General features: G+C 44.6%; 1 protein-coding gene across 3 annotated transcripts in view; it reads left to right on the top strand.

Moving 5' to 3' along the window:
- The window catches only part of PPP1R12B (protein phosphatase 1 regulatory subunit 12B), a 786,992-nt gene that overhangs the window by 404,794 nt on the left and 358,565 nt on the right, over window positions 1-23,633 (top strand). For all 3 annotated transcript variants that reach the window (XM_069238924.1, XM_069238923.1, XM_069238925.1), the window contains one exon: window positions 13,236-13,326. In XM_069238924.1, coding sequence (XP_069095025.1) covers window positions 13,236-13,326 — 91 coding nt within the window. The remainder of the gene's footprint in view (window positions 1-13,235; window positions 13,327-23,633) is intronic.

Raw genomic sequence — 23,633 nt, 5'->3', positions numbered from 1 at the left:
CAGGACCCCAGTGCTCATAGGTTTGTGGCCTATATGTGTTCCCTGTGTGGTGCCTAACTGTATCACTGAGGCTCTGCTAATCAGAACTTCAGTATTTATGCTTTCTCTGCTTTTAAAATTGTCACTGCAGGCTAGTGACTAATTTTACCAATTCTCATTGGCACACTGGAACACACTTATAATTCCCTTGTATATGGTACCTAGGAAACCAGGGTATTGGGGTTCCAGGAGATCCCTATGGGCTGCAGCATTTCTTTTGCCACCCATAGGGAGCTCAGACAATTCTTACACACGACTGCCACTGCAGCCTGAGTGAAATAACATCCACGTTATTTCACAGCCATTTTACACTACACATAAGTAACTTATAAGTCACCTATATGTGTACCCCTCACTTGGTGAAGGTTAGGTGGCAAGTTACTTAGTGTGTGGGCACCCTGGCACTAGCCAAGGTGCTCCCACATTGTTCAGGGCATATTCCCTGGACTTTGTGAGTGCGGGGACACCATTACACCCATGCACTACATATAGGTCAATACCTATATGTAGCGTCACAATGGTAACTCCGAACATGGCAACGTAACATGTTTAGGATAATGGAATTGTCACCCCAATACCGTTCTGGTATTGGGGGGACAATTCCATGCATCCCTGGGTCTCTAGCACAGAACCCGAGTACTGCCAAACTGCCTTTCCGGGGTCTCCACTGCAGCTGCTGCCAACACCTCAGACAGGTTTGTGCCCGCCTGGGCAGTCTGGTCCCAGAAAGGCAGAACAAAGGATTTCCTCTTACAGGGGGTGTTACACCCTCTCCCTTTGGAAATAGGTGTGAAGGGCTGGGGAGGAGTAGCCTCCCCCAACCTCTGGAAATGCTTTGATGGGCACAGATGGTGCCCATCTCTGCATAAGCCAGTCTACACCGGTTCAGGGATCCCCCAGCCCTGCTCTGGCACGAAACTGGACAAAGGAAAGGGGAGTGATCACTCCCCTGACCAGCACCTCCCAGAGGAGGTGCCCAGAGCTCCTCCAGTGTGTCCCAGACCTCTGCCATCTTGGATTCAGAGGTGTTGGGGCACAAGGGACAGCCTGAGTGGCCAGTGCCAGCAGGTGACGTCAGAGGCCCCTCCTAATAGGTGCTTACCTCTCTTAGTAGCCAAGCCTCCTTTCTCAGTAGCCAAACCTCCTTTTTGGGCTATTTAGGGTCTCTCCTCTGGGCTATTCCTCAGATAACGAATGCAAGAGCTCACCAGAGTTCCTCGGCACTTCTCTCTTCGACTTCGTCCAAGGATCGACCGCTGACTGCTCCAGGACGCCTGCAAAACCGCAACAAAGTAGGAAGATAACTACCAGCAACATTGTAGCGCCTCATCCTGCCGGCTTTCTCAACTGTTTCCTGGTGGTGCATGCTCTGAGCGCTGTCTGCCTTCACCCTGCACTGGAAGCCAAGAAGAAATCTCCTGAATCTTCCCCCTGCCAACGCAGGCACCAAACTTCTGCATCACCGGTCCTCTGGTTCCCCTCTCATCCTGACGAGCGTGGTCCCTGGAACACAGGAGCTGGGTCCAAGTGTCTCCCACAGTCCAGTGGCCCTTCTGTCCAAAGTTGGTGGAGATAAGTCCTTGCCTCCCCACGCCAAACAGCAAACCTGTGTACTGCGTGATTTGAAGCTGCTCCAGCTTCTGTGCACTTTTCCAAGGATTCCTTTGTGCACAGCCTAGCCTGGGTCCCCAGCACTCCGTCCTGCATTGCCCAACTCGCTGAGTTGGACTCCGACGACGTGGGACCCTCCTTTGTGACTCTGAGTCGACCGCTGTCCTTAGATCTTCTAAGTGCTTGTTCCGGTACTTCTGCGGGTGCTGCCTGCTTCTGTGGGGGCTCTCTGAGTTGCTGAGCACCCCCTCTGTCTCCTCCTCCAAGGGGCGACATCCTGGTCCTTCCTGGTCCCCAGCAGCACCCAAAATCCTCAACCGCGACTCTTGCAGCTAGCAAGGCTTGTTTGCGGTTTTTCTGCGTGGAAACACTTCTGCAGCCCCCAGCACGCTGTGGGACATCTTCTCACCAAAGGGGAAGTTCCTGGCTCCTTCTGTTGTTGCAGAATCTTCAGCTTCTTCCACCTGGATGCAGCCCTTTTGCACCTTCATCCGGGGTTTAGTGGGCTCCAGCCCCCCCGGACACTTGCGTGACTCTTGGACTTGGCCCCCTTCCTTTACAGGTCCTCAGGTCCAGGAATACATCTTCAGTGTTTTGCTGGTGCTTGTGGTTCTTGCAGAATCCCCTATCACGACTATTCAGTCTTTCTGGGGTAGTAGGGTAACTTTACTCCTACTTTTCAGGGTCTTGGGGCGGGGTATTTTGGACACCCTTACTGTTTTCCTACAGTCCCTGCGACCCTCTACAACCTCCCATAGGCCTGGGGTCCATTTGTGATTCGCATTCCACTTTTGGAGTATATGGTTTGTGTTGCCCCTAGGCCTATGTCTACCTATTGCACCCTATTGTGATTCTACATTGTTTGCACTACTTTTCTTACTGTTACTTACCTGTTTTGGGTTTGTGTACATATAATTTGTGTATATTACTTCCATCCTAAGTGAGGGCATCCTCTGAAATACTTTTGGCATATTGTCACTAAAATAAAGTACCTTTATTTTTAGTAACTCTGAGTATTGTGTTTTCTTATGACATTGTGCTATATGATATAAGAGGTATAGTAGGAGCTTTGCATGTCTCCTAGTTCAGCCTAAGCTGCTTTGCCATAGCTACCTCTAACAGCCTAAGCTGTTAGAAACACCTCTATTCTACTAATATGGGAGAACTGGACCTGGCACAAGGTGTAAGTACCACAAGGTACCCACTATAAGCCAGGCCAGCCTCCTACAGACAGTCACTGCCCCTCCAATGGCTAGAGCCCTCCATGGAATAATCTCCAGGGTTGGGTTCCTTAAGGAGGTTCTTTCACATAGGGGCATACATTTCATGTCTGCCGATCTGAAGCCAGTGTGGGAAGAATGTTGTGTGACTTACAAGTTATTTGCTCCATATCATCCCAAGACATTGATTTAGTTGAGAGATTCAACAAAGTCACAAAAGACCTTATCATGTTTTGAAAAACTCAGGAGGAAATGAAACATTCTCCTCCCATGCCTATTGTTTGCATATGGGGTGATCTCACAAAAAGGAGTTGACTTCAGTCTCTTTGATCTGCTCTTTGGCAGCCCTGTAAGAGGTCCACTCAGCTTTGTTAAGGAAGGATGGGAGAGCCCCTTGAAAGAACCTCTGCAGGACATAGTGGACTATGTTCTTGTCCTTCACTCCAGAATGGCAGAGTATATGAAGAAGGCAAACAAGAGTTTGGTATCCAGCCAGGAGCTTGTCAATCACCAGTATGACCAAAAGTCCTCCAGAGTGGAATACTAGCCAGGACAATTGATGTGAGTCTTAGAACCTGTAGCCCCCAGGGTCTTATAGGACAAGTGGACTCGGCTCTACCCCATCTTAGAGAAGAAGGGGTAGGTCACCTGCTTGGTGGACTTGGGTACTCCCAGGAACCCTCACAGGGTGATCCATGTGAACAGGCTCAAGCTACAACACGAAAGGGCAGACATCTGCATGTTAATGGTAACAAATGGAGGCAAAGAAGAAGACTGATCTTCTCCCGGACCTCCTACCTACTAATGCCCAAGATGGAACTGTGGAAGGAGTAGTTCTGTCCCCCACACTTACAGACCTGCAGCAAAGACTGCTATCAATTGGTGAAGCAGTTTGCTGGACTGTTTTATCTGACCCCAGGTCTGACAACATGGTGTACCCATGATTTGTACACTGGTGACTGCTTGCCTGTCAAGAGTAAATTGTACATATTGTCCAACCAGGACAAGGCCAGCATCAAGACTGAGGTTGCCAAATGCTGGAGCCGGGGGTGATTGAACTCTTTAGTAGTCCTATGGGCCAGCCCAGTGGTAGTGGTGTCCAAACCCCACCGCAATAGAGGGAACCTAAGATGAGGTTATTTGTGAACTACAGGGGCCTCAGTGCAGTCATTAAGACTGGTACCCACCCATTCCAAGAGATGAGAAGCTCAATGATAAGCTGCGGGCAGCTACATATCTGAGCACCTCTGATCTGACTTGTGGTTATTGGCAGATTGCCCTCACTCCAGTAGCCAAGGAGTGGTCTGCTTTCTTCACACCTGTAGGTCTCTTTCAATTCAAGGTTGATGCCCTTTGGGTTAAAGAAGGCCCCTGCCGTCATCCCGAGGTTCGTGAATCGAGTACTGTCAGGACTGGAGAGTTTCAGTGCAGGATATGTTGACAATATAGCTGTATTTGGCTTCTCCTGGGAGGATCACCTCGTCCACCTCAATGAAGTGCTTCAAGTCTTTCAGCAGGCAGGTCTGACTATCAACGTAAGTAAGTGCCAGATAAGGCAGGTTTCCATTGTGTACCTGGCCCACCAAGTTGGTGGAGGCCATCTGCAACTTATCCAGCCCAAGAGCCAGACCATCCTGACTTCGGAGCCTCCTAAGACCCAGACCCCAGTCAGAGCCTTCTTGGATCTTATTGGATACTATAGGAGATTTGTGAAGGGGTATGGTTCCATAGCGACCCCACTAACCAACTTGACCTCCAAAAGGCAGCCCAGAAAGTTATCTGTACTGAGCAGCTTCAAAAGGCCTTTGACACTCTTAAGCACTGTGCTCAGCACCTTGGTCCTGGAAGAATCCTAAGGCCTTACCTCTTGAAAGTTCAAAATGACCACAGACCCTTCAAATGGCTAATGCAGATGAGGAGAGAACCCAAAGTTGTTAAGATGGTCCACTTTCCTTCAAGGGATGGACTTCACAGTGGAACACAAACCTGGAACTGACCATAACAATGCTGATGGCCTTCGAGGTTCTAGAGAATCACCTAGACATATGTTAGTGGCTTATCACCTTCCATTTGGGAGGGGGCATATGTGGTCCTCAGCCCCCCCCCCACCCCCCTCCCCCCAAGTTTTTCGACTGATGATGCTGGTTTTTCGACACTGAGAGTGCACCGAGACCTGCTAACCAGAACTCAGTGCCAGTACCCTGACCCTAAAGTGTATGTTAATTTAGCTATACCCAATTGGAAATAGCTATCTTACCTTTAAGTCCCTAGTAAATGTTAACCTGGTACCCAAGGCGTGTAAGTTAGAGGGGTACTCCAGGGCTTGCAGCACTGGTTGTGCCACCCTGGAGGTCCCCCGAGTAAAAGAAGTCACATAGTCCGCCATTGCAGACTGGTAGAGCATTCGTGCACTGCTAGCTTGTGAACAATGGCACAGCCACCACTTCCCCTGGGCATATGTGTCTAAGTCACCCATTTAGCAGGCCGACCGACCCCTAAAGGCTGAGTGCAACATATGACATAGGCAGGACAAGTACTTTGAGTGGCCTGACAGTAAAACATGTTTTATTGTGGAAAGCCTTGGTCGCCCAGTTGGCAAGTACATAGTTAGATGCTGACCGCTCAGCTGTGCTAACTCCTGGAACGTGTGACCAAAGTGACACTCCAAGATATCAAACAGTTGGTTACATTAAGCTTCACTTGTATCTCAAGTCAAAATTAATTTAACTTGTTGCAGTGTGCAGCTTTAGCAAAGCTGCCACTTTGTTGCCATTAAACTTCCTGTGCCTTCCTGGGCACACATGGAGCCTGCTCCATGAGACAGCTTTCTGCCCTCCTGGAGAGCTAACAACTCTCAGGTAGGAGAACACAGAGGGATTGCAGGCCAGGGAGGTGTCACCTTCCTCCTGCAGGAGGCTACTTGGGTGTTAGACCCAAAGAGCAGCCTTCAAAGGTGAAGCCACCTTTGAAGGGCAGATGTGTAGCACCAAGGGGAAGGGCTGCCTCATGGTTGAGGTAGACAGAGTTGCACGGGAGGCAGAGAGGGGAAACCAGTTGCCAAACTGTTTTCCCTAGAGTTGTGAAGCTCTGAGGTTGCCAAATCCCAGGAGTGGGTTAATGAGGTCTGTACACCAGGAGAGGGGTCTCATCTTGGGAGTTGGCAGAATGCTGCATCTTGGTATAGCCAGATGCCATACTCCACAGGAAGTGGTCAGCTGATGGGAGGAAACCTAGTAGCCCATTGGCTACCAACTGCATCCTGCCCTGAGGGCACTTAGCATAAAGGGTGCACCCCTGGTGCCCAGACCTCGGATCTCGACTCGCTTTGAAGAAGGACCAAAGAAGGACTGGCATTCTGCAGCTAGTGACTAGCAGAGAGAGGCTATACCAATGAAGACTGCAACTGCTACACCTGTTGACTAGCAAAGAGAGAGACTGCCTGGCGTGTCTGCTCAGGGAGAAACTGACTCCAGACCCTAGTCAAGAAAAGAGACCTCTAAGGACCAGCTGACTGGCCTCCTTTGCGCAGCACAGGGACACAACAACTGAATAAGACATCTGGGGCAAGTTGGTAGCCAGAAGTCTTCAACCACTGCCGTGCAGCACCGAGGACCAAGACCTGATGCAGAGAGTTGCTTGAGTTCGCTGAGCCTGCAAGTACTGTCAGAGAGTTGCTTGGGCCCTCAGAAGTAATGTTATTGACCCAGGAAGGGATTGCCTTGTGACAACAAGCGACTGATAATCCAGTGGCGGCTGGACTTTAGCCAGACTGGGCAGTAATTGATGGGACGTTGACCCTGCATCCAGGACCCCCGCACCATCTTCGTGGACCGAGGAAGACCCCTCTGGACCACGTCTGAGCAACAGCATCCTAGAGCATCTTCAGCATCCTTCATCCCTTGAATCGGGGCCACTCCATTGGAATCCATTTCAATGTGGATAAAGTGCCTGGAACCGTTAAAGGACTGCTTCTCCTCTGAATGTAACTATTCTTGAGGACACAGCTGGTCCCCCTGGCTAGCTCCCTACCAGAGTTGGTCGCACCAACTATTTCTAACTGACAACATTGACACTTACCTAAGTTTTTTTTAAAAACGTTTCCAAGTTTCCAGGTTGTTAACTTTGTCAAAGCTTATTTGTGGTCGAGTGAAATTGCATTGATTTATTAGTGCTTGTAAAATCTATATCTCCAGGACTCTCTGATTTTTTTTTTTTTTTTTTTTTTTTGTTCTAGTGTCTAAAATCTTATTAAATAAAAAAAAATGGTCTATTTTTAGCAATTGGTGCTAGATTTATTGAGTGTTGTTTATTTCTTCTTCGTGTTTTGATGCTGTTTAAATGCTTAACTCTTGTTCCTATGTGTAAGCCTCCCTGCTCAGTACTACAGCTACCCAGGGTTGAGCTGAGGGTTTTACAGACAAAACCTACTGGACTGAAAGGGGGTTGGTAAGTGTATTACACCCTGATATCGCACACCAGCACCACATAATACACCCTGTTTCCTCAGAATGTCATTTCAGACTTTGCAGTGATGTTATAGAACATGTCATGAGTAATGTAATATGTGGGATAATTGTTCTATTACCATACGTAAAGCCGCCGCCTCTCTGCCCTGCCCAACTTTTGTCTGGGCCCAGCTGGAGGTTTGCTGCAGGGCCCGAGTACAGCCCCTCGCAGACAGGCACGTGCAATTGGTCTTGCAAGTCCTTACCGAACTCAGGCAGATTTACTGACTTTGTCAAAGAGTCACCACACCAAAAAATTAAAAGTGGGATTATTCACTTTATCATAATGTAAGGATATCAAAATAACTATAGCAAATCTGTCATCTTTCTCCAAGAATCTCCAATATTTGTAATCTAATGTATATGTATCAGTAATTCACACAATGCAATGGTAAATAACATTAATTATGTAAATGTTTAATACAGTTTTAATAGAGAAAAAACAGTTTTAACATATTTTTTAATATTGCATTTCGTGGGCTGAAAAAAGAAAAGACTCAGACGTGTTTTAAAAAAAAACTATATATATATATATATATCTAGTCAGCATGTCTCAACCGTAACATTTTCAGCCCATAAAATGCACTATAAAATCATCCACACAAGGGCTTTTTACTCCATCTGAAAGGCATAGAGATCCAGCTAGAAGTGGTATAAAAAACCAGGTAAGTTCACTTTGGGTCGTGGATTTATTTACCCAGAAGACTGTTTTTTTTAAACACTTCTTCCAGCTCTCCACAATATAAAAAAAAAATGCTTGGTGTGGTACCCCTGCCTATGGTCTGGTAAAACAAAAAGGTTAATGGCCCTTGCAGGGTATGTGTGTGTGGTGATGAGGGGGTCCTTAATTGAGCAGCAAATATATATTTTTTATATGTATGGGTGTACTTCAAGCGCTATGTGCCTAGGCTTTATTTTATTATTCTTTACAAGTTCACTAAACATTCACTAAGTTTGCGCTTACTGTATTTTTTTCTACAGTGGAAGGAGCAAGCTGGTTCTAACTGAATTCTGCATAAAATATTTTAGTTGCAAAACAAAAACCTACATTGTTTCAGCAATGCGTGCTCAAGTTTTCTTTTGGTACTATATGGATGGCAGGCAGCTTGAGCTTTCCCCTGTTTTTGAGAACCTCTCGTTCTGAAAGTTTAACCTAAAATGTAATATTCTTTATCATCAATATGACTTGAATTACCTGCAAAGGATAATAAATGTAAAATTGTTCTAATACTAGGCTGCAAAATAAGTCTTCCCTGGGGCTCCATAAATCATTTGGTGGCTTTGGCAGGGCAGTGCTATCTCTTCAGTACCATAGACCCTAACCACCATTTTAACATTGCTCACTCTTCCTCCTTATATGATTTCTTATTTGTGTTTCAGGACTTGGTGTCTATCTTCTGCACTGAAATGATGGCTGCAAAAGACGTTTTTCTCTTACGGCCAGTCAATAGAATCGTTATGCTGTTCCAGCTTTATAGCCCAGATCTGATGGGGACAAGGAGGAAAAATTGAATCCTCATCAAATTGGATTTCTTTATTTTTTTAAGGTTTTTGATTTGTTAATACCTGTAAATCAAATCTGCAAATACTCCCTAGTTAAAGCCAAGATATAGAAAAGTATTGATCCTTCGAACCCTTCTTGGCAACCTTTAACCCCTTTGCTGCGAGGCCTTTTCCCCCCTCAGGTTGCAGGCCTTTCTTTGGTTATTTGGAGCAGGTCGCGCTTAGGCCCTCAAATCTTTTTGTCCACATAAGCTACCTATGCCAAATTTGCGTCCTTTTTTCCCAACATCCTAGGGATTCTAGAGGTACCCAGAGTTTGTGGGTTCCCCTGAAGGAGACTAAGAAATTTACCAAAATACAGCAAAACATTTAAAAAAAAAAAAAAAGAAAATGGGAAAAAAGGGCTGCAGAAGGAGGCTTGTGTTATTTTTCCTTGAAAATGGCATCAACAAAGGGTTTGCGTTGCTAAAATCACCATCTTCCCAGCGTTCAGGAACAGGCAGACTTGAATCAGAAAACCACATTTTTCAACACAATTTTGGCATTTTACTGGGACATACCCCATTTTTACTATTTTTTGTGCTTTTAGCCCCCTTCCAGTTAGTGACAGAAATAGGTGTGAAACCAATGCTGGATCCCGGTAGGCAAACATTTCTGAAAAGTAGGCAAAATTCTGATTTCAGCAAAGGGTCATTTGTGTAGATCCTACAAGGTTTTCCTACAGAAAATAACACCTGAAATAAAATAAAAATTGAAATTGAGGTTAAAAATCAGCCATTTTTCTCCACGTTTTACTCTAACTTTTTCCTGCGATGTCAGATTTTTAAAAGCGATATACCGTTACGTCTGCTGGACTCTTCTGGTTGCAGGGATAAATAGGGCTTGTACGTTCATCAGGAACCCTAGGTACCCAGAGCCAGTAAATGAGCTGCACCTGACAATGGGTTTTCATTCTATACCTATACTGAGTATACAGCAATTCATTTGGTGACATATATAGAGAGTGAAAAATAGGTATCAAGAAATCCTTTGTATTTCCAAAATGGGCACAAGAGAAGGCGTTGAGAAGCAGTGGTTATTTGCACATCTCTGAATTCCGGGGTGCCCATACTAGCATGTGAATTACAGGGCATTTCTCAAATAGACGTCTTTTTTACACACTGTCTTGCATTTGGAAGGAAAAAATGTAGAAAAAGACAAGGGGCAGTAACACTTGTTCTGCTATTCTGTATTCCCCCAAGTCTCCCAATAAAAATGGTACCTCACTTGCGTGGGTAGGCCTAATGCTCACGACCCGAAACATGACATGGACATATCACATTTTTACATAAAAATCTGACGTATTTTTTGCAAAGTGCCTAGCTGTGGATTTTGGGCTCTATCTCAGCCGGCACCTAGGGAAAACTACCAAACCTGTACATTTTAAAAAACTAGAAACCTAAGGGAATGGGGTGACTTGTGGGGCTCTCACCAAGTTCAATTACCCAGAATCCTTTGCAAACCTCAAAATTTGGCACAAAAATCACTTTTTCCTCACATTACAGTGTGGGTCGGCCTAGTGCTTGCGACAGGAAATGCCCCAAAAACACAACATGGACACATCACATTTTCCCAAAGAGAAAAAAGCTGTTTATGCCAAGCTGTGGAGTTTGGCCTCTAGCTCAGCCGGCACCTAGGGAAACCTATCAAACCTGTGCATTTTTTTAAACTAGACACCTAGGGTAATCCAGGATGGGGTGACTTGTGGGGCTCTCAACAGGGTCTGTTACCCAGAATCCTTTGCATACCTCAAAAAGTGGCCAAAAAACACCTTTTCCTCACATTTTGGTGACAAAGTTCTGGAATCTGAGAGGAGCCACAAATTTTCTTCCACCCAACGTTCCCCTCAGTCACCTAGTAAAAATGATATCTCACTTGTGTAGGTGGGCCAAGTGCCTGTGACATGGAAGAGCCAAAACATGTCGAAATTGAGGGGGAACCAAAGATGGTCCAAAAGGGCAGTTTGAAAAAAAAACATTTTTAGGCTGACAAGTACAGCAGAATATTTATCGGTATAGATGAGACAATGCTGGGTGGTAGGAATTTTGTGGATTCCTGCACATTCCGGAAGGATCCATCACGAAAATGTGGGGGAAAATGTGTGATTTCCAGCAAAGTTGGAGATTTTCAGGGCATTTTGAGTAAGAAAATGGTGCATGTGAAGCACACCACCCTGGACTCACCCAGACGTTTAGTTTTCAGATCTGTCTAGGTTTTGTGGATTTTTCTACATGGCAGCGTCCCAAAGTCCAAAAAGTGCAACCCTCACCATTCCAAGTGGGACGATTTTGAGAGTAAGCCAAGCTCTCATGGCCCAAATGTAAAACCCAAACCCAAAATAATCAAATGTCCTCTTGCTTGCCATGGGATAAGATGTTTTAGTGTGCAGGGGGAGAGCTGAAAGACTGTTACCCCCTTCATTTGGGGTGGGGGCATAACCAGGCCCATACTGGTTGGTAGCCACCACCCCACAATTTTTTTTTTTTTTAAATAATTTCCTGGAATCTAGTAGGCTCTCTGCCCCCCCGTGGTGCGGATCGGTGGGTAATTGCCCCATCTTCCCACTGGTGGGCAGAACAACGTTGGCCCCATTTATTTGGGGTGGGGGTATGGTCATACCCCCACCATCTTATTTTGAAAAAAAAAAATCTTCCCAGGTCTCTGGTTGGGCCTTCCAAAAATAGGCCGATCAGCCCCCAAGGGAGGCAGAAATGGCCTAAGATTAATTTTTCTCCTGTGGAGTGAAACTTGTCTAAGGGGTCGCTCCCCACATATTAAAAAAAAAAAAAAAACAACAAAAAAAAACATTAATTCTGTTTTTTATTCCTGGTGTGTAGCGGTTTCTGCCCTCCCTGGAGGGCTTATTATAATAGGTCGATCTACCGGTTGGGGGGGGGATCAGAAATGGCCTAAAAATTATTTGTCCCTTTGGGGAGTGGCCCTTGCCCAAGTGGCCGCTCCCCTCATGTCCATTGCCTAAATTCCCTTGTGTCTAGTGGACATTTCTGCTGCTCGATCACACAACAACCAGGCAACAAAAATGCTGACAGACATCAAAGGTTTCCTTTCCTTTCCTTTGATGCCTTTCTTGGCCCCTCCACGTGATCGGAGGAGAAATGCAAAAGCATTTCTACTCAGATCGGTGCTGGAAGCTGAGCTTCCAGCATGGAGGGACAGGCCTCTGATGAGGTCAGCGTGCAATTGCGATTCCTCTTCTATCCCTGCCCAGGGTAGGGAGGGGGTGCCAGGCCCTCAGTGGAAGGAGGTAGCACTAGCACTCCCATCGAGGGCCCATAACAGGACAAGGTGGTTACGTCCCTGGCACCTGAGCACCACGGGAGCGGATGCAACCACCTCGTCCCGGGCAACGGAGGGTTTAAAAGCACTTATGTATAAAAAACAAAAAACACTGAATGGATTTAGACCAAACCAACAAAAGCTTTCTGAGTAAAGTTCTTATGTGGGGCGCTGAAGCTCCTACCTGCATGAGTAGCACGCTACACAGTGTGGGGTGTGAACTTGCAAGGATGTTGTCTTTGCTTTGATCCTGCATGGGAGGTGTTTCCATTGCGTGCCTGGTGACATCCCACGTGTGGTTATCGTGTGATGAGACGCAGTGCATAGCAGTGTGTTGACTGATTAAGTTTTATGGTTTTCAGTATGCTAGTAGCTTTAAACAGCTCTGTAGATCCCCTTATTGTATTTCATATGATATAGGGCCTGACTTAAATGTATGTGGAGAGAAAACTCAGGTGCAGCGGAGTTCCCTCTCCACCAACATTATGGTCCGCCCGTCTGATTTAGAATCTGTCAAATCATAGGTTTGATAAATGCAGAAAGTACTCTGTCTCTGCCATGGCCAAACTCCTCTGACGGCCCAACGGAGTAAGGGCTGTTGGATGTTTGGCTGTGTCCATTCACCTGATTTAGATGGGTGGACATACAAGCGAATTTCAGTGCCAGTCATCTGCCTGAAAATTGGCATGCCAGAACTTAGCTGACTTGTGCCTACGGGTAATTGGTACTGATCTGTTCATGGAGTAAAAATGTATAGACAAATTAAAAAATGCCTCTTCAATGGAAAGCGTGTCAGCCATAACTTTGCACATGCAACTGCTTTTTGTTGGATACTTGTTCATGCCCTGGTGTCATATGTTATTTAATGATTGTAATTTGACACTCATGTACCAGTGACTAAGAGTAATGAACACAGCTAACTGTCCACACTTTTCTGAACCACACTTGTAGCTTATAGTAGCACAAATGTTACAGCATTCAAAGCTCATTTTTAATTAACTTTGTTCCCCCTTCATTCAAGGTCGTACTTGACGCCTGTACGTGATGAGGAGGCAGAGTCGCTCCGCAAAGCACGATCCAGGCAAGCCCGACAGACACGCAGGTCTACTCAGGTTAGTCATAACAGTCCTGATTGTACCTCTTTCCTTGTAAATGCTTGAAAACCATTAGATGTAAACGCAAGCAACCTCAACAGTACAAAGATTAAAATGTAACATGCAACAAGCTGAAGAGGATAAAAATAAATAAGTTTTACCTATGTATTCTTATCATTGGCTAGCCTGATGTCTTCTATCTGTTCACGGTGCATATTTGCCAGCAAGGTCAACCAAAACTTTTTTTTTAAATTGTGTCTTATGATTGTTCACTGTGATGTCAGTCCTGACAGACGGACTAATAGCTGTGGAGATGGGCAGCATGAAGAGTTGAGTAAGCATTTGCAAAACCAGTAGATCTAGTTTTAATGTAGTAACACATGCAAATGCATGCAGAAATGATTTTGCATGACCTGGCATTCACAGTGAAACCTATTTGCTTTTCAAATGGTTCTTTCTCCAAGTCAGTCTCATCAAAACAACAGATCTAGTGTACACAGTAATCACACTAAGTCCATTGTAGTATTACCAACTGCACTCATGTGGCTTATTTTGATCCCCTGACACATTATAATAGAGGCAGAGGCATGAGTACTGACACTGCAAATTTAACTTCATCCTGCCAAGGAGTAATGTTACTGATAGGCGGTATATTCAGTTTTAGCTGTTGTAAGCCTTTCACTGTACGTTTCTAACTTAGTCAACATGCTTGAGTCCTTAAAATAAGCATTAAAGAAATGGATGGTGTGTTGAAATAATGACATTATATTTTTGTATAGAATGCATTTATGGGATAGAGAGTTGACAAATAGTGATGTACTTTTGGGATGTAAAATAGCTTCTTATGCAATTCAATACAACCACTCAATAGGGGGTTGATTGAAACACTGAATGGCTAGTATAAAATTGTGATAAAGTAATTCCACTCTGAAGTTCATTGTATTTATAGTTATTTTTAAAAGAGTAGTCACAAAAGCTGTAGAAGACAGCTGTGCGCTGTCGAATCAGACCTGAAAAGGGAATTGCTTCATGGCTTCTCGTCATTCGCAAACTTTTTGGTACCTTGCCACCTTCAGCTGATCTAGAAATAATAAATCAAAGCTTTACTTACCACAGAAGCAAGCATCATATGTTGTCCTTCCCTTAAGCGCACCATCACTATTTCACTTCATTCTTTTAAAAACTGTGGACCGAAATATGCTTCTTTTCAATCACTGTGTTTTCTTAAAAGGTGTCACCCGACCCACATAACCTCTTTTTCTCTAAGTTAACAAGCAGTGATTCAGTGTATTTCTGCACACTAAGGGCCATATTTATACTTTTTGACGCTAAACTGCGCTAACGCAGTTTTGCGTCAAAAAAATTAGCGCCATTCTGAAGCGCCATGCGGGCGCCGTATTTAATCAATGACGTTAGCCGGCGTTAGCCGCCGGCACTGCCTGGTGTGCGTGGAAAAAAACGACATACACCAGGCAGCGCCGGCGTAGGGGGATATGGGGCTTGGGCGTCAAGAAATGGGGCAAGTCAGGTTGAGGCAATTTTTTCGCCTCAACCCGATTTGCGCCATTTTTTTTCACTCCCAACCCCCATAGAAATGACTCGTGTCTTAGCAAAGACAGGAGTCATGCCCCCTTGCCCAATGGCCATGCCCAGGGGACTTATGTCCCCTGGGCATGGCCATTGGGCATAGTGGCATGTAGGGGGGCACAAATCAGGCCCCCCTATGCCACAAAAAAAAAAACACTTACCTGAACTTACCCTAATGTCCCTGGGATGGGTCCCTCCAGCCTTGGGTGTCCTCCTGGGGTGGGCAAGGGTGACAGGGGGTGTCCCTGGGGGCATGGGAGGGCACCTCTGGGCTCCGTCAGAGCCCACAGGTCCCTTAACGCCTGCCTTTTGCAGGCGCAAAAAAACGGTGCAAAAGTGGCCGTACGTCATTTTTTTTGACCTGCCCACTCCCGGGCGTGAATTTTGCCCGGGAGTATAAATCCGACGCACATGCCTCGGAGTCGATTTTTTAGACGTGAACGCCTACCTTGCATCTCATTAACGCAAAGTAGGTGTCCACGCTAAAAAATGACGCAAACTCCATGGACTTTGGCGCTAGACGCGTCTAACGCCAAAGTATAAATATGGAGTTAGTTTTGCGTAAAAAAAAACTACGCAATTCCGGCGCAAACGGAGTATAAATATGCCCCTAAGTACTGCCATTGTAATTGCTTGGTTTACATGCGTAGTAAGAAAGAATCAACCCTATGAGAGACATCGATTTTGTTTTTGAGAGCCGGTAAATAAGAGATCACCTCTACCATACATGCTTTTAGTGCCTTTTTAAAACGTTCTAGTTACAGTTGGAATTTTTACCTACTGACTTTGATGTGGGGACTGCTCTGCATCTCTCAGACCCAGTGAAGCTTTCAGGTGGTAGTTGCATGGCGCAGCTCTGCAGGGTTCTGTGGCAGATCTGGTGAAACCTTCAGTTAAGCAGGTTGGAATGCACTTGGGGGTCAGGACTCCCTCCATAGAGGCCTGCAAAGGGTCCAGGTCAGGTCCAGTTCAGTCTGGTCAGTTTGGAAGCAGAAAGGACCTATGGAAACTTGCTGTATTCCTGTAGTTCATACAGGTGGTCAGCTGACTGACCCATAGATCACATCTAGGGCCCTGGGTTCAATGGAAGCTGGTCCAGTATTCCTTAAGGTTTCAGAGAGCAGGGCAGTCCTTCTGAGTCTTTGGAGTTCCAGAATTATTCTGATTTCAGGTTCTGGGGATGCAGCTTTTATGCCCAGTGCCAGCCTGTGGAAGCCTGGTGTTGTTATTCTGTGTGTGCCAGTGCAGGTCCTTGGTTTGAAGTGTAATCACAGCTGGGATGTAGCTACTTCCCAGCCATCCTTTCAGGAAAATCCACACCCAGCCCTTTGTCCACTATCTGGGATCAATACGCTTCTCACTCCAGCGGAGCCAACAAGGATGAGGTAACACCTGGGCAGCAAGGCATTTTTTAGGTTTTAGGCAGGAAAAGGACAACTTTCTAAAAGTGTAATTTTTACAATAGTAAATTAAAATATGACGTTACCATTCAGTTGGTTTCTAAATTACTGTTTATCAGAGTCTTTTAAAATATTTTCTAGCTGCTTCCGCACTCAATTTAGCACTTATTAAATGTAAAAGGGTAAATCAGTGTAAATCTATGGAAGACCAGTCTTGACACAACAAAAAAATACTTTGGAGATTTTCACTGCCAGGAAATGTAAAACATTAAATATTCATGTCCCACTTTTTAACTACCAAGACTCTGCTCTGTGGGCGTTTAGGGCCTGCCGTGATTGTGCCTTTCAAGTATTGAAAAAGAAGGTTTAGGCCCGGCAGAAGTTTAATTTGCAAGGTCGAACTGGCACGCATAAACTGCACCACAGGCTGCAATGACAGGTCTGTGGCATGTTTTACAGTGCTACTTTAGCAGGTGGCACATTGAGTATTGCAGCACACCAGTAGTATTTAATTTACAGGCCTTGGGTACATGTAATACTATATACTAGGTACTTATAAGTAAATGCACTAATCAGGTGTTCTCAATTTTATCTTGTTTGGAAGGGAGAGGACAAGCACTTTACTTCTGGTTATCTGACAGAGACATCTAGCCGCAGATTCCTTACTTTAGAATCTTCTCCTGGTGTGAGACTGGATCCAGAAACTTTTTTCCACTAGCACAGCTGCGTATCAGAAGAGGGCGCAGTGCGACTCCTTATTAAAATCATCCACCGGATGTGGCGTCAACCGAGTCCATATAACCCCCTTGCCGATGCCCTGACTTTAGTTCCTTCTTTTCGGCTCTGGCAACGTGGAGCCGGTAATGATTGGTCAGGCGGTTTTTGCCCTACTTTAATATTTTTGTCATCAGAACAGAGTGCTTGTTCATGCCCATATCAACGGGGTTCAAACCCTGTGGGTCCGGTGGATGAAAAATGTCTGCTACGGACCCCCACGTGATTTGTATGTGGTGTCTGGGTGAGCATCATGACGCTGAAGTGTGCAGCTCCTGTCGTTTGACGCTAAAGTGTGCAGCTCCTGTCGTTGACTGATGCCGAAAGCTCTGCAGGAGCATTGAATGAAGCTTCTGGCGCCGCAGATTTCGAAGCTGTCCAGGATGTCCCGTTGACCATGGTCTCCTTCTCGTTCTGAGGTCCGTTCGCAAACCTGTTCAAGGATCCGTTCTTGTGGACATCATTCTCCATAATTTTCACAAGGTAAGGCCAGACACAAGCGGTCAAAGTTGTGGAAGTTGCCAGCTTCAATGTGTACGTGCTCCCACTATTCCTTGGTTGAGGGGTCAAGGTCTGAGTCCACTCCACGTCTTCCATCCTATCCTAGGGTGACTCTGACCCAGATGCCTGAACTTTATGACTGACTTCACTCTATCTTTAGGAAATCTCCTTCCCCTTGTGGGCCTGTGGGCCCCAAGGAGGTGCAAAAGATCTTGACTGTATCCACACCAGCGGGTTCGCCCTCAGCTTCAGTTAGACATTTGGCTTCAGCTGCTAAAGCTGTTACGGCACCAGTGCACAGCTTTTTGGAGTTTCCACCTTTGGTCCCAGTATCTGATCAGTTGACTCGGGCGACTCCGTTGGTGACGTGGATCGATGTTGCATCCCTCTCCCCGTCTGAAGTCAAAATCGACTTAGAGGAATAGCCTTCTTGGCACCGGTCAAGAAATGGTACTGCGCCAGTCATGCTGGTTATTCTTGACATTCCTTCACATTTTGGGTACTCCCATCATGTTTATCTTTCTGCAGGATATGGTGGAGAGGCTGTGGAAGAGTTGGGTATACCACTAATTTCATATGTCGATAAGCCTCATAGAGGACAGCTGGCCGACTTAGGTGCAGCTAATGGCTTGGACAGTTCCCTGGCCTCAAGCATATTTCCCACCCCCTGACTTGCTACAGAGGTGCATTCTTCTCTGGCTGACATGCTTGGCAGGGTTGCCGTGGTTTTAAATATGACTCTTTCCTCCGTGGAATTAACTTCTGCTATCCTTTGATGTCCTCCTTCAAAGCCAAGCAGAGGTTGAGCCAGTGCTTCCATACAGTGAAGCCATACATGAGGTTTTGTTGCAGGTTTGGGCTAAACCGGATACAGAGGCCCCTGTTAATGGGGCCATAACTCACAGGCACCAACCTGCCCTTGTGATCCTGCTTGTCTCCTTAGACATCCTACTCATCATTATTTGATGGCACAGGCTGCTTCGGCTTCCCATGATATAGAGTCACTCCCACATGTCCCATCTGACGGAGACTCCAGAAGTCTGGATGTTTGTGGCAGGCATATTTTTTTATTCACAAGTTCTGCTCTATGCTCTTTTGATAGGTCTTGCGTTCTTGGACATTTCACACATTTATTTTGGGACTCATTGGCAACCATCCTGCCTGCGCTTCCGGATATCAGGAGCACTCTTCCCCTATGATTCAAGATGGCTAGCAAGCAGCTAAACTTATCATTCGCTGCAGTATGGATACTACTGACTGTGGGTCTGGCCATGGCCTCTTCAGTTGCACTACGCCACCCTGCGTTTTTACTCCTCTCTGGATTTTCAGAGGCAGTTCAAGCACATTGATTGACAGGCCTTTTGATGGTGCCCATTTATTTGGTGCACAGGCTGATTTTGCTTTAAGGCGTTTTTGTGATAGTAGGGGTTGAGCAGAGAATTAGCTTGGTTCCTCTTTACGCTTTTGCCTAGTTAATACTGTACTGACTTGTAGGGGGTTATTTGTCTTTACTTATTTCACAGACAAGCTCTGCTTTGGCAGTGCTGTGAGGCTTTTTCAGTTATTTGTCTGTTCCACCGAATGGTGGCACCCTGTGGCATGAAAGTGGTAGTTCTCAACTTCGTTTGTCAATGACAACCTCTTAGATGTTTATCTCTTTTTGATTCTTTACTATACCTGATATACAGGTGATTTTGTTTACCTTATTCTGAAGAAGAGCTGGTGCTCAAGAAGTGACACCTTCATGGTATGAACCTTCCTCTAAGTGGAGTATTGTTTTGTATGCCCGGTGAGCATCTTTGTGTGTGTATATTTATATACAAACACACAGTGTCGGGATTTCTTAGCTTGTGGGCTAGTATACCTTCATTTGGGTGTACAGAGTTGTAACCTGCAGGGTTGGGCCCCCCGACAATGGAGGTGTTTCTTGCTGGAATTTATGATAGGGTGCATGACCTGCTTGCCAGCCTGACACAGCACTAAACCAGACACATATTGGTATGGAGGCGAGAAAGGAATGTGGGAGAGATCATTTAACTCTTTCTCTGCGTGTTCAGCTTCCCTGGCGTTCAGAAGGACACTAAAGGCAACTGCAATTGACAAGGGTTTAAAGACTGATATAAGAATACAACTGTTATTGATGCACAAGGTCCATTTATTTTGAATTAAATGCACTGATTTAATAATTGACAGTTGTGGTTTGACGCTATTAAGCAATATTGGAATACACTGCAGTGACAACATGAACTATCACATTTCTGGAGCATTATGGGAGATGACCGATTGTATTATTGAGTCACGTGACATTTGAGTTAAAAAGCACCTGAATTTGATTATTTTAAACCTTTTAGTGTGATCAAGGCATTTTAGCGGAAAGCTTTAGGACTTCAAATGTGCAGGCCACTTTTTACTACGAATAAATGCCTGGGGTTATACGAAATATGGCTTCAACATTTGTCTTTGCTGTGAATATAGATAGATATAGATATAGATATAGATATATATAGATATATATATATATATATATTTAGAGATATATATAGAGATATATATATAGATATATATAGAGATATATATATATATATATATATATACATACACACACCTATACCTACCAGGGGTTATAGTGAATATGGGCTTCAACATTTGTCTTTGCTGTGAATATAGATCTATATATATATATATATATAGATAGATAGATATATATCTAGATATATATATATCTATATCTATATATATGATATATATATATCTATATCCACAGCAAAGACAAATGTTGAAGCCCATATTCACTATAACCCCAGATAGGTATGTATGTGTGTGTGTATATATATATACACGAACACAGACACAAAATAAAGAGAAATATATATTTTGTTTGTTACTACATAGGCGTTGGTTTATTTTACTCCTAAGTCAGTATATACATTAGGAATATCTTGAAGATATTTTTATCATCGCTAGTTATTTTCTCTGGGTGAAAGTCTATTTCTATGCCAAATGGTTGCTATTGTTGTCTTTGACTTCTTTTTAAAGAGTGCAATGTTATGTTTTCTTCACAACAGATAGACATTATCTGTGTTTATTATAGAGTAGGTCTGGTTATTATATACTTTTTGATGGCAAGAGCTATTGTTCAATGGCATGTTATTCTGCTCTGTATTCCAAAAGTGTAGAACAAGCAGTTAAGGTATACATATAAGAACAAATAGATTTATCTTCACTAGGTCAATTGGCAATACTGTTCTACTGTCATGGTTACAGCTTTTTTTACCCATGTGTTTTTTTGTCTTATGACATGCTTCCATGGATATTCTTTGTTCCAATTTTTAAAAATATTTTAGGACTTTCTTACCTGCAGGGGACTAATCCATCTTTCTGCTCATTCAATATAACACCATTACACTGTAACAGTTTTAATGATGTATGCTTTATTTAAATCATTTTAATGCTTGCTCTGGTAGTTGATGCATTTCGAGCCGCATTGAATAGTTGCATGAATAGTGTCTCGGAGCCACTCTGACTCAAAACTCAATCGCAGTATTTCTGATCACGCCTGTCAAATTACAAGAAATAGTGTCTCAGATTGAATATGCTCAAACCCAAGACTCAGAGTAGCATTTCTAAAGTATGCCTGTCAAAATACAATAAAATATTATCTCAGAGGTGCTTCAGCATTTTTCTTTGAAGTTGACTTTCAGAAGCAGGAAACAAAAGTTAATTTAGAGATGCTTCAGTTCTCTGGTCAGAATAGAGTGTAATTAAGAGAAAGAAGACAACTCAAACAACTGCACAGACAATACCAAATAAACATAAGAGAATTAATACTCACCTGTTATAGTGACATTTAGGAGGAGAAGCTTCGCTCCTGGTCATGCAATTATCCCTATGTGGGAAAAGAAGTAATTTAAATTGTATTGTTTATAAATAGAAGTGTTTTTTTAACATATTGTTATTAAACCATAGTACAGTACATTCCTAGCAAATATGGTATAAATAGACGTGTTGAGCATAATAAATATCTATAACATATCATACAAGTGGTTGACAGGCATAATATGCAAAATGTAAATGAAGACAGAATGTTTCCTAAGAATGAGGTAATTTGAAAGATAATTCATTCGACTTAAATAACATATTATATAGAAGAGAAGCTAAGGCTATCGTGAGTTCAACTACTTCACGAAGATATTGTCATACAAGAAGTGAAGGTTAAAACAATTGATGAGAGGTATCCAGGAGATCAGGACAAGGCAGTATCTTCTTGTCTCTCCCCATCCCCTTTCCCACTTCGAGCTTTTCTAGTCTCTCGGCATTGTCATTAGAGATTGGAGAGGCTCTTGGAGAGCCATTGGGATTCTAGTCAACATTCTGCTTCTGTGAAAGTTTGGGAATCACCATAAAGCTCATTGACGCATAGGCAGAACGCCGCTCCTAAGAGAGTGTAGCATCTAGCCGTGCACACAAACCACTACTGCCTCCGCTGCCTTTGGTCTTCAGTTGACACTGGGTAAAGACTTCAGACCCAAGAAAGGATGCATCGAAACGCATCCATCCACCCCATCTCCTGCCTCCCCAGCCATCGAGTACTGTGCGGCCCAAAGACACTGACAAGCCTTGTTACAACTTGAAGCTGAAGACACTGTCAACACTGGCACCCTGCCACTCATTGACTTTGAAGCCTGTGTCCAAGCCAAGAGTAACATTGATTACTGACTCCAAACAACTCATCTTGGAGCCTAATTCGAGGCAGAAGCGCATTTTTATTCATCCCTTAAAAGGGAACATTTCTTCTAGATCACCTCCTCTGAAACCTGCAGATTTATGCCTTGAAAGAGGAAGCTTGCCTTTGAGGAGAAGGCCACAGCAGAGTCCCCCTCAGTTCTGATGCCCAAGAGACATTAAGACCAGGTTACCAGCCACCCCCACTTCTGTACCACCACCACCAATGTCTCCACCAAAGTCACTTGAGAGGTCTCTTGTGCTGTTTCTTTGACCCAGGTAGCCCTCTTGGCCCTGCTGACCCTATAACACACCCTTCTTAGCTTGCTGGCGGGAGGAGGGCTGTCTTACCGTGGGAGACTTATATCCTTCAGGCCGGTTTGTTGCCCTCCAGGAGGCCACAGAGAACTTTGGTCTGGGTACAGGCCAATTCCTTCAGTATGCCAAAATAGCAGCCACGACAAGAGAAATATGGCCGGGGTTCCTGAATGCCCCTAAACCTACTCTTATGCTTTTCTCATGACTGATACTGATGGGAAGAAAGAGACACATTACTCATATATACCATACTCAGGGAGCGGATAAGCCCAAGCCCCCTCTTGGAATTGAGGTAATATGGCAGTGGGCCTGTGAGTTCACAATTAAATCTGCGGAGTGGACTAGGATACATGAAGGGGTGAGGGATATCTTAGCCAATGCACGATTTAGGCTCACTCAGTGTAACATAGCATATGTCACTTATCTCACCCTTTAACCTCTACACTTACTCTACCCCTCTAGAAATGCAAGTTGCACATGCTGCAGATAAACAGCACTAGGCTTTTTTTATGTCCTGTGGAACTGCCTTCAGATTGCTTGTTACAGGTACAAGATCCTGCACACTTATGTAGTGCTATGCGGGTGGCTACACTCAAGAAAATTAAGCTCTGCTTACAGCTAATGGTGCCTCCTGGGAAGAATAGGAGACTTACCAGGAAATTTGCACTTCTTGGACTGGCTCTGGCAAGAGATGTATAGCCATATGGTGGCTGAGCTGGAAACCCCCTGACTGCTGACTGGCTGTGTGACAAAATGGAATGGGCTAAGGCAGACGCAGCACATGTGAAAGTCAGACTCATTGATAATCTGGTAGATGCCCTGCAGGCGTGGGAAGCCTTGATCGACAACTTGTACGAGGATGGCCCTTCTACCTCTGCAGCGATGGAGGATGTGGTTGATATGGACGAGGTGTAGTTCTCATGACCTAAGGTTGAATATAGTTGACATGTATGGGAGCTTGGAGCCTGATAAACATGGCGGTCAGCTTGAAGGTCAAACAACGGGGGTACATCTGTATTGTCT

Source organism: Pleurodeles waltl, chromosome 6 (genome assembly GCF_031143425.1).
Source record: "Pleurodeles waltl isolate 20211129_DDA chromosome 6, aPleWal1.hap1.20221129, whole genome shotgun sequence".
Lineage (NCBI taxonomy): Eukaryota > Metazoa > Chordata > Amphibia > Caudata > Salamandridae > Pleurodeles > Pleurodeles waltl.
This window is presented reverse-complemented; position numbering and strand designations above follow the sequence as displayed.